The sequence below is a fragment of the Chenopodium quinoa genome, unplaced genomic scaffold (assembly GCF_001683475.1).
Source record: "Chenopodium quinoa cultivar QQ74 unplaced genomic scaffold, ASM168347v1, whole genome shotgun sequence".
NCBI classification, from domain to species: Eukaryota; Viridiplantae; Streptophyta; class Magnoliopsida; order Caryophyllales; family Amaranthaceae; genus Chenopodium; species Chenopodium quinoa.
Window position 1 is genome coordinate 6,523,741 of NW_018743331.1, and position 12,149 is coordinate 6,535,889.

At 39.4% G+C, this 12,149-nt stretch overlaps 1 protein-coding gene across 1 annotated transcript; it reads left to right on the plus strand.

The window, feature by feature from the left end:
* Positions 1-2,723: 2,723 nt before the first annotated feature.
* Positions 2,724-3,512, plus strand: LOC110737584. Its single transcript, XM_021917922.1, has one exon. The coding sequence runs from the start codon at positions 2,724-2,726 to the stop codon at positions 3,510-3,512; it is 789 nt and encodes a 262-aa protein (XP_021773614.1).
* Positions 3,513-12,149: the final 8,637 nt, after the last annotated feature.

Genomic DNA, 12,149 nt, shown 5'->3' on the forward strand with positions numbered 1-12,149 from the left:
GCAGCATGCTAGCGTGGGTGCCTGGATGCGCAGGGCACCTATCACAAGCAATAGGCGCACCAGGCGCACCATCGCAGGCCCTGGTGCTGCGTGCGTGCGTGCCTGGCATGGCAGCACCATTGCAGGCACCAGGTGCACCATGGCAAGCACTGGGTGCTGCGTGCGTGCGTGCCTGGCATGGCAGCACCATCGCAGGCACCAAGTGCTAGCATGGATGCCTGCATGGCATTGGTGCACCATGTGCGTGCTGGCTTGTGTGCTAGCCTTCGCGTGGCAGCACCAAGCATCGCACCACATGCGAGGGCCTGGGCGCCAGCGTAGTGCCAGGCCACGCACAACAGCCAAGCATCACCACGCACCAAGACTGCTGTGTGATGTGTGGGTGTGCGTGTGGTGCGAGGCCAATGCATGCTAGTGCGCATGGTGTGTAGCTAGTGCGCATGGTGCGTAGCTAGTGCATGTGCGAGAGATGCTGCGAAGGTGTGTGCGTGGTGTGCGAGGCAAAGGGGAGCCAGAATGCGTGGCTCGCTAGCAGCACGCATGCTGGGTATGTATGCATGTGCGTGCGATAGGGAGTGCTAGGCAGCCAGCAGCGCCCAGCGCCCAACGCCTAGCAAGCCACAACATGTGCATCACCCAGCATAGCAGCATGCAGTGCGCATGGCTAGCTGGGCTGATGCTTGCTGTCTTGTGCTGGCTGGCTGGGCCAGCTGGCAGTGCTAGCTGACAGTGCTAGCTGGCAGTGCTAGCTGGCGTGCCTAGCTGGCTGCCAGCCCAGCAACTCTCCTAGGCCAGTTTTGGTGAGGGGTGGGGACCAAGGCTTGGGCAAAGCCTTGGGGAGCAAGGCATTTGTCCCCCCACCTCTCCATGGTCCTCACCTAATACTCTCTCTCCCTTTGACACTTGTCGGATTGTGATTGCATTTATTTATTGATTTATTTATTGATTTATTTTAGAAATAAATTAATTGGCAAATAAAACATTCTCCCACATTGGTTGGAGAATGAAAATCAAGGGATCACTTCCCTATAAATACCAAGCTTGGTATTGGGAATTAAAACAACCTTGAGTGGAATTAAAAAGGCAACTCTAAGAAAGAGTAAACCTTTGATTCGTAAAACTCATAGTTATTTTGTCCGGGTCTCGACTAACCTTCGAGACTTAGGACAGTCGGGTCGGGTCTAGGGTACGATCCGTCGGAGATCTCGTGTTTTCGGGATTTTGAAGTAAGAGCTCTTTGGGAGCGAAGCACGCGACAAAGGTATAATTCTCGTGCTTAATCTTGTTTGTTTAATTATTTATGCTTGTTAATTGCTTTAATTAAGGGGCGAATCTTGGTGGGTTTCCTTCCGCGTAGTGTCGGGTCATTACGAAACCCAACAATTACTACTACTACTTCTACTATTACTATTATTATTATTATTACTACTACTACTACTACTATTACTATTACTATTATAATTATTATTATTTCAACTAAGTAAATTACAAGGAGTAAATAATTAACTAATCAAATCAAATCAATAAAACGAAAACTGGCAAGTCGACTAAAGTGCATGTGCATCGTAGAAGTTTTGGACAAAGACAGAAAAGATAATAAAAATTGGTAAAGAAAACAGTTACCTCAATTGTGATGTCCATCACCTTGATTACAATTACAATTTCCTTCCTTCAAACAAACAAATATATACTCCCTCCGTTAGTTTTTATTTGCAATTTTAGGGGGAATCGCGGTTCACGAGGCAAAAGTTAAGGGGAAAATATTAGTGGGGTTAATTGAATGTGATTTAAGTGTTTGGAGAGAGAAAGGTTTGGCCCACCACTAAGAAAAGTAGTGGGAAAACCTGTACAACTTTTGGAGGGATTGTATTTCCCCCTCAAAATTTCGTTGAAATTTTGTTGTGGGCTGAAATTTGGAGAAATTTCATTTCCCACCAAAAATTTGCTTAAATTTTAAACTACAGTACAAAACAGTGTACTGTTTGAAATCTGCAGACCTATATAAGCACTGCATTTCATATTACAGAGGCAATTAAATACAACCTCTCCATTCAAACATCATTTAATGGTTTCTTGTTCACCCAAAACATAAACATTGTTCCTCCAAAAGATAATTAAGTTAATACAATTAAGTTAGCCCATTATATACCAAAAAAATTCCTACAATTAAGTTAATACTACCCGACTAAGACCCAAACACCTTCATAGGCAGCTGCAGCTCCTTCTTCCTTCATCTTGTTCTCAAAAACACAGCAGCCACCGTGACATCAATCAGCTGAAGCTAAGAAAACAAACAAGGTCAGACAATCATGGCAGACTCATTTGAAGCGACGTACTTCGATGTGGATCAAATTTTGACAGAAGAACAAGAGGCAGAATTGTACTACGAATACGCAAAAAATTTGCAAGATATGGGCATGGATTACTACGACTCTAAAGATGATATGATGCAAGACACAGAAGGAGAAGACCAAGGCCAGCAAAACACTAAACACACACAAGCTGAGGGTGGTTTCCAGGAAATGGAACAAGCCATTCACCAGGGGACTCAACAGAGACAGAGAAAGTAGCTCACCATGAAACAAAGAAGAGAAATAGTGGATTCAATGTTGGTCAACATGCATCAAGGCAACTTACCAAGAGGTCACTTAAAGCATTTGGCAGTTAATTACAATGTGCACAAATCAAGCATCACAAGAATTTTTGCAGACATAAAGAAACAAATGGCGCAGGGCAGTTTGATTAATGTTAGGAGCAAAAAATATGGCAGAGTAGGCAGAAAGCCAAATGAATTTTCTGATGACTTCATTCAATCAATGCCTTTACATTTAAGGCAGACAGAAAGGAGCTATGCAGCAGCATTAAAGATCTCCCATGTGACACTTCACAATTTGAAGAAAAAGGGAAGGTTAAGAACACACACAAGTACCAAAAAGCCAGCCCTGACATCAGACCACAAGGTAGCAAGAATGAAATGGATTTTGTCACACATAAATCCAGTTACAAGTAATGGGGACCCAACATTTGTTGAAATCAAGAATGTGATACACATGGATGAGAAATGGTTCTATCTGAACCCTGATAAGAGGAGGTTTTACCTCCTACCTAGTGAGGAAGATCCTTATAGGCCTATACAATCCACAAGATTCAAGCTTAAAGCAATGTTTATGGGCTTAATTGGGAAGCCATTGTATGACACAGATGGGGGACTACTTCATGATGGGAAATATGGAATATTCCCTTTCACAGTCAAACAACTAGCCAAGAAGTCAAATAAAAACAGAGTAGCAGGAACATGGGAAGCAAAAGCAATACAGAATGTAAACAGAGAGGTCATCAGAGACATGTTGGTGGCCAATGTCAATCCAGCAATTATTTCAAAGTGGCCTGACAGTCAGCCAAAAAATATTATAATCCAATGGGACAATGCAAGGCCACACCAAGTTCCTACTGATGCAGAGTTTATGGCAGCAACAACAGGTCATGGATTTAACATTCAATTTGTTTTCTAACCACCACAATCACCAGATTTGAATGTGCTTGACTTAGGGTTGTTTAGGTCAATTCAATCATTGTAATATCAGTCTTTTCCTAGCAACCTAGATGAGTTAGTTACAAAAGTGCAAGAATCTTATGAGGCATTCAATCCTCAAGTCAACAAGTACATTTGGCTGTCTTTGCAAAAGTGCATGATTGAGATCCTTAAGGTACAAGGTGGGAATAAGTACAAATTACCCCACATGAACAAGAAAAAACTCGAAAACCTTGGAGAGTTGCCAAATAATGTACCAGTGCAGAAGGAACTTGTTTTGGAGGCAGTGGAGTGCCTAGACACTATGTTTAGGCTAGTAAATGAGGGGACTGAACAAGGAACAGAAGAATTTGAGGTAGATGCAGACTGAGGGACTCATCACATCAAAGTAGAGACACATGGACTGCAACACATAACCACTTACAGTTGGTATGGTAATTTTGTTTTATGTTCTGTTTTTTATTCTGGTATTAGGTGGTTAGGTGTATTTTGTTGATTACAGTGATGAATCATGTTAGGCAGTCCAATGTCAAGTACTTTTGTAACCACATGTTCAATGGAATAGAAATGGTTAAGAGTCTGATGTTAAGTGGGCACTCTATCCATTAGAATTTTTTTTTTTGTTTCCATGTTTCAATAAACCACCAACCACAAGGTTACCTCAACAATAACAGCATAAAGCACATCATTGGAGCAAAACACTTGTGGGTTGGGAAGGTCAATAGAGTCCCTTCCTCATTTGGATTTTGACAGAGTACACAACACAACACTTAGGGGACTGAATATAAGTCATGCTACCACATAAGGGACTGTCATGTGTTCTATACTTAATTGATCATTGAGAACACTTCAAGGTATGACCAAGGCACCTTTAAAAAATGTACAGACACATTAGCCTCATCATTCATCAATCAAACACCCATATGCCATTTTCCAACAATCCAACAGCTGGTAAAATATACTCCAACACATGCATACATGCAACATTGTCCAGAACAACAGACATAGCCAAGCATCCAACTGACCAGCTAATAACAAACAAGCTATCTAGCCAACAAATTCCGGAACAACAAACATGACAAAAGAGCAGGCAATCAAAAACAGGCAACCATCCAACATCAATCCAGATCTACGCATATAAAACCAACTAAGCCAACATGCATCCAAATCTAGTCACAGAATCCCACAACACCAACCAATTAACAAAGCTAATCAACAGTATATCGAAAAAATCAAAAAATAGGGACTTTTTTTTTAAAAAAAAATTAACACAGGAAGGGTTAGAAAGCGTTACGCTAGGGTCACTTGGAGGGTTGAACCCTAAGGTTCATCCGCCTCGCAGAGTGCTTCCTCAGAAGAGGGCCAACCACTTCACCGTCGTCACCTTGGTCAGCCTCGTCATCAGAAGTCAGGATAATGAATTCCTTGTCAAGCAACCCCCGAATACGACTCAAAGCCACCCGGGCCGCCTTCCTTTTAGGCCGAAACTTGCGTGGTGGCCTTGGATTGTTGGATCTGGGCTTAGTTTTGGGCATAACACTCCCCTCAGCACTGTCGCACACTGGATCTACAGAAACACCAGTGCAGTCTAGCGCTTGTTTCCCCCGTGAATCTCCTTGACCCTCACCGGTATTTTTACGCTCATCCTCGTCTACGCTTTCAAGAACTTGGCCCAAGGCCTTGTATGTGGTCGGAGAACAGTAATTCAGGGCCTCCTCAAACGCGTATAACTCACGAGTAAAAGGAGATCCTTCGGCGATACCTGTCATCAGGGTTTTTATCAGGTTTGCCCCACCCTCGTCATCGGTGGCGATATAAGCGTTGCGAAGTGGAGATAGGTTAACCATGGTGGTGGGGGACTCTTTTTATTGGAAGTTGAGAGGACGAAAACTCAGATTTTAGGAGGAACAATGGAGAAAATTACAGAGGCGAAGGAGAGTGAAAGTCGAAGAACCAGATCTAGGGTTCTTAAGAAGACTCGAGAAGCCAGAAATAATCCCAATGTTTTTTCAATTAAATGTTGGTGGTTGGGAATGTGGCTGTTGGGATTGGATTGGGGGAAATAAATGGAGGGAGAAATTAGATTAGGTTAATTGTAGATGTTTTGTATGTAATGTGGGATTAGGGTTAATAAGGGGTAGAATTAAAAAAATCACAAAATTTAAGTAAGGGTGAAATAGTAATTTTTAGGGTTTTTGTTTACCAAAAATGGAAATAAATTAGAAAGTTGCAAATAATTTTTAGCGGACTAAAATGGCAAAAGTTGCAAATAAAAATTAACGGAGGGAGTAGTTAATAACCAGAAGGGGCAGAAGATAGATCGAGAAATATATATATATATATATATATATATATATATATATATATATATATATATATATATATATATATATATTAGGGTTTCTATGCACGAAAATTCAAAATTATGAACAGAGCCAAATAAATCTGAGACAACACATCACACACCTTAATTGTTCTATTCAATAATTAATTATGGTGAATCCAGAAAGGAGAAAAAAATAATCAAAGTAACTAAAATCAATTTAGCCATAAATGAATTAAGGTAGCGTTTGGGAACACGGATTTCATTTAAAATTTTGTAATTGAAATCATGATTTGAAATCCAATTCCATTTCCTCAAACTCGTTTGGAAATCAAAAAATTGAATTCTTATATCATTGTTCGGAGAACCTTGTAATTACATTCAACCAAATTTAAGCAAAGAACAAATTAAACATGAAGTATATGGAATTAGTAAGGAATAATGTTATGCAATTAGATAGATAAAATGAAGTAAAGAATATACTTGCTATGCAGTTCAGTATAACGATCAAAGCATAAAGCTTGAAGAAATTAATTTTTCAAATCACTTCCAAAATATCACAATCAGAAACATCTTATTCCATCATTCAATAATTCTTCCAAAACAAATGTTGAAAATAAATTAAATCTAACAAATTAAATCACCAACGCAAACACAAGAAATCAAACATAAATAACTAACACAATTGAATTTATTTGCACCAAACAAACACAAATATCATTCGAATAAATAATGCGAAATGAATATAATCATCATTTAAATATGATCGATTTCGTTTTTAATGCTGAAAATTCAATCGAAAAATGCCAAAACATGCAAAATCAAATGGAAAATCATGAAAAATCAAATAACATACCTTGAATAATGTCGACTCAGTATCTGATCTACAATAATAAAGGTGTATAAAATAACAAGTCGAGTTGATTTCAGGTCAGTCAATAACAAATCGAGTCGAGTAGCTTAGAATATATATAACATATATCTTTATTAAGTATCTGATCTACAATAATAAAGATATATAAAATAACAAGTCGAGTTGATTTCAGGTCAGGTCGATAACAAATCGGGTTGAATTTGGGTCGGGTCAATAACAAGTCGGGTTGATTTCGGGTCGAGATAGTGACAGATCGGGTTGAAGTTCGGGTCGGGTTAGTAATAGGTCGGGTTAAATTCGGGTCGGGTTAAATTCGAGTCGGGTTAAATTCGGGTCAGGTTGAATTCGGGTCGGGTTAGTAACAGGTCTCGTTAAATTCGGGTTTTGACGGGTTAAAACGGGTTTGGGTCAATTTCGGTTCAGGTCGGGTTCGGTTCAAGTCAATATTTTACGGGTTATATTCGGGTCGGGTCATCTTCAGGTCGGTTCATGTTCGGGTTCGGGTCTCAAATACTCGGGTATACTCGGGTCTAGGGTTGGTTTCAGGTTGGGTCATAACGGGTTCGGGTCATCATTTTTCCGGGTTTAGACGGGTCGGTTAATAATCGGGTTCGGGTTCGGGTCGGGTCAGCTTTTGACAACTCTAATGTCGACGATAGGAAGGAGAGAGAAAAAATAACCCTAAATTGAAGGAGATTAAAGAGAGAGAAAGAGGAGAGAGAAACGAAAGAACTGACACTAATGAAACGAAGGTTGGATTGAAAATGGGTTGGATCAAAAGTGGGCTGGAATTCAAATGTAAGGGGGTAAGGGTTGGAATTGTGAGTTTTGCTTATCACCTTATTATGGAATTGGACTGGAATTAGGCTAATTTCAATTTCAATTTCTCAACTAATTTCAATTTTAATTTCTCAACCATCCAAACAATGGAATTGGGCTAATTTCAATTTCAATTTCTCAACCATCCAAACAATGGAATTGGCCCAATTCCATCATTTCATATGAAATGACGGGTTTCCAAACAAGCCCTAATATTATTGCTTTAGATCAATAAATCTATAGTATTTGACTGATGCAGCAACATTGAAAATCAAATAATTATCAGGATTTGCAACCATAAACATACATTTTATAAAATTACAAATAGTTCCTATTAAAAGTTCAACGGACAGACAGACTACACGTTAAAATTGAAGAAGAAGAAGTTAATAAAAATTACAATAAACCCTAAACATTAAATTAAATTACATAAACTCCCTCAAATACCTTTTAATTGCCGATGCTGCTGAAGAGCCAAAATGGAATTACGAAGAAGGAGTATTACATATGAGAATTTTTTTTCAAGGAGAGGATAAGTTTGAATTTGAAACTGGTGTGGGATTGTGGGTTGTGAATAGAGAGAAGAGGTGAAACGAGGTCTTTCAGGTCGATCCGTTGGATTGATATGTGGAGGTGATCCAGTGGCATTTTAATTATTTAGAAAACTTTTACAAATACCACGTGCAAATCATGTGATGTCTATTGGAACGAATTTATTTGTTTCCCGTTGCACAACTAACTACAGTATTTGACCATGGTTTTTGTTTTTAACTTCCATCAACCTGAATGAACCGAAGTATTTGTAAGTAGGAGCTCCACTTGACCTTGTTCTTGGTAGAATGGCGGTCCGAACGCCGACAACGATGGTGGTCGAGTCGCTGCTGATGGAGTAAATGAAGGTAAGACCCAATTTAATGTTTTGTATTTGTACTTCTCCTAAATTAGTTGAAAATGAAGATCTGAGTTTTGTAAGATTATCTGTAATTGAAAATGTGAGCTATTGTGGTTGTAGAATTTTATTACCCAAAATTTGAGTTGTGGTTTGAGTTGAAGCTGTTACTCGTTTGATTAAATTACAATGTGTGAAGCTGCGTCCACTAACCGACTAGTTAATAGGCAAGTTGAATTGCAAGGCATTGTCTTTTCCAAATTTATTTTAGTGTAATATCTGGAATTGGTTGGATTAGTGTAGTTGTATTGTTAATTTTAGGGATTTGTTTTTTTTAAATTCAGGAGTATGGTTTTAATATCCTCTGATTTGAGCTATAGTTGTTGCCCTATCTTTTTTGTTTTGTTTCCGTGGGTTCATTGTGTTCATTGTATGCCTGAATCGCTGAATATGTGAATAAAGTATTATAGATTTGCATTTTCCACTAAAATAGAAATAATGTCCTTTGAATTGAGATATAATTTTAGAGATATGATAATAATTTGCTACTGAACACCAGCAATGTAGATCACCCTTATGAGATGGAGGAGGAGTTGATTATGGGGGAGACTTTGTCTGCAATTAGCTCACCCACTAGACGAAGTCCGAGGTTGAAAAAATACAAGAATCTATCCAATGAAGCAAGGGTGGATGTGGAAGGCAACCCTACAGAGATGATTTCCTCAGTTTCGGGGCACCAACAAAAGAGAGAATGATTGATGGTGCCCCGAAACTGAGGAAATCAACCTCTTATTTATAGAAAAAAAGAGTAGGGTGAAGCACGGAACCCTAGAAGTGAAAAGTTCCGCGGAAAAAACCCTAGAAAAATATCGTGTCATGGCAGAAATTGTCATGGCGCGGTAAATTCCAGTTTTTAGCGTTTTTAAAACTTTGACAACTTTTGATTTGTAACTCGGAATAAGGCATATAATATATCGTTGGAAAGCTTATCAAGTCTAATTTCCAACCTAATTAGAATCCAGTCAAAATCCTTTTTTGATTTTATGATATGGCCGTTTTAGTGAAAGGGTGTCGGTTTTTGGCCGAGTTTTAGTGTTTTGCTTATATCTTCTTCGTTTTAAATTGGAATTGGGCTTATGATATATCGTGGGAAATATTATTGAAATTCCTATCCAAAAAAAATAATATTTGGATCAAAATTATAGTCCACAAAATCAGTTTAGCTCAGTTTTGTGATGTGGACACAAAAAGTGGAAAATAAGTTATGGTTTGGGAAAAATGGGCTAAGAATTAGGTTATTTTATGTAATGTATTGGATTGAACATGGATTTAAGAACTCCAAAGGTTATATACTCAACCCGACCAATAATTCCGGTGAAAGGTTGTTCATCATCGAGTTTGGTTTTGGGGAGACATTTTTAGGTGTCTACATAAGCCCCCACTTTGATTGAGTTTGTAGAAACGTCAGTTTCGAAAATGATAGTCAAAGTATTCGATAGGGACGGAGAATTATTTAAGACATTTTGCAATCCTTAATCACTCTGTATACGACGATACCTGCAGAAAAGCGTTAATTCCATAGATAAAAGAGTGAAGGGTATAGAATGCGTAGCTGACACCAGTACATGGCAACAAACACGCTTTGGTAGTTTTCTATGCCTCGAGAAATCTACCAGATGATAATTTTCCACGCCACGGGAAGACTGTTATGATATTTTTCCACACCTCGGGAATGCTGTTAGATGATGTTTTTCCACGCCTCGAGAATGTTGTTAGATGATATTTCCACGCCAAGGGAATGCTGATATGAGATAGTTTCCACGCCTTGGGAATTCTGTTAGATGATATAATCGCTGACTTCTACACCTCGAGAAGTATGCAATGACCGAAAATTTTCCACGTCTCGGGAAAAGCTTGTCTGATATGAGATAGTTTCCTCGCCACGGGAACTCTACCGTGAACCACTACGCTTTGAGCGATCCGCTAGAAGATGATAAAATCGCCGATTTCTACGCCTCGTGAAGTGTGAAATGATCGAAAATTTTCCACGCCTTGGGAAAAGCTTGTTAGATTTGAGATAGTTTCCTCGCCTCGGGAACCCTATCGTGAGCCACTTCGCCTCGTGTAGCACACAAGTGAAATTCCATACTAGAGAATAACACTAAATGTCCACGCCTTGGGATACAATCGCTGACTTCTACGCCTCGAGAAGTGTGCAACGATCGACAATATTCCACGCCTCGGGAAAAACTTGTCTGATAATGAGAGATTACAAGTCTCTGTGTCTCATAAATCGTCCTCGCCTCGGGAGATGGTCACTAGATGTTTGATAAATGTTTGATGGTGGTTCGATTATACCCCGAACATGGGCTGCAGATGATGATGATTCGATTATCCCCGAACGTGGGCTGTAGATGGTTCGCTTATCGGCGAACGTGGGCTGTAGATGGTTCGCTTATCCCCGAACGTGGGTTGTTGATGGTTCGCTTATCCCCGAACGTGGGTTGTTGATGGTTCGCTTATCCCCAAACGTGGGTTGTAGATGGTTCACTTTTCCCCGAACGTGGGTTGTACCTAAGACCTGCAAAATGGGATTTGCCAAAGGACTCGCATAAAGTGTGATTGCATGACTTGACCAACTGACTTGGCCAAGCTTGACTTGACATGACATGTGTATGACTTGTGAATGTGTGTGTATGTGTATGTTTTGAGTGTGTGTGCAGACACAAGCAAATGAAAATGCAAAAGCAAAAATTTTTGTCAGTTGTTGTCATGAGTGGAGGGTACCGACTTTCTCCCGAAAAAGAAAGACGTGAAAAATGAAGTAAGAGTTTTCGAACTTCTCTCAATAAAAATTTTGAAAAAGTTTTTGAACTTCCCCAAAAGAAAAAAGATGAAAAATAGAAGAAGTTTTGTACTTTCACGCCGAGAAAAATTTGAAAAAGTTTTTTGAACTTCCTAAAAAGAAAAGACATGAAAAAAGGAATAAGTTCTGAGCTTCCTCATTGAGCAAAGTGAGACGAATCGCATGGATTTTCTTCTTGTCAAATTGAATTGCTCGTCTTGAAAATATTGTATGCATGATGAATGTTCGTAGGCCAGGAGGCTAAGGACAATTACATCATGTGACACGATCAATGAATGCACTTAGGTCATGAAGCTAAGCACAGTAGTTTGTTGACAATGTATGTTACTTAGGTTAGGAAGCTAAGCAACATATATAGTGTGTAAAAAAAAAACCATCTTGAAAGTTGCTTAAGTCTGGAAGCTAAGCACGTATACAATGGTGATTGCTAAGTTTTGCTTAGGTCATGGAGCTAAGCAAGTGTAACAACGAATCTTGATGAATGTACCCAGGTCAGGAAACTAAGTACATTTGTGATAATGCTATTGAATGATGATGATGATTTTGCTGGATGCTGTCGTGAAGCATGCGTGGTGTGGGAACAAGATTTCATGATAAGGGGTTCCTAAAGGAAGGAGGATATGGCCATGAATATGTGAATGAAGTGTGTGAAAGTGATACTAAGGCTGGCTACAAAGGCTATGGTGATGGAAAGAGATATGAAAAGAGTCATGAAAGGAATGGTGTCCTTGCAACAAGTGTATTACTCCGATAGAGGGTTCAGAATTATTAGAAAGCTAATTCTTCAGTGAGGTAAAGTGATCGGAATTCCTAGGTGGAGGCCGCTTCCGATCAATGATATTAATT

Excerpts from the sequence above, each read along its gene's own strand:
- LOC110737584 (XM_021917922.1), top strand. The coding sequence starts at position 2,724 with ATGGCGCAGGGCAGTTTGATTAATGTTAGGAGCAAAAAATATGGCAGA.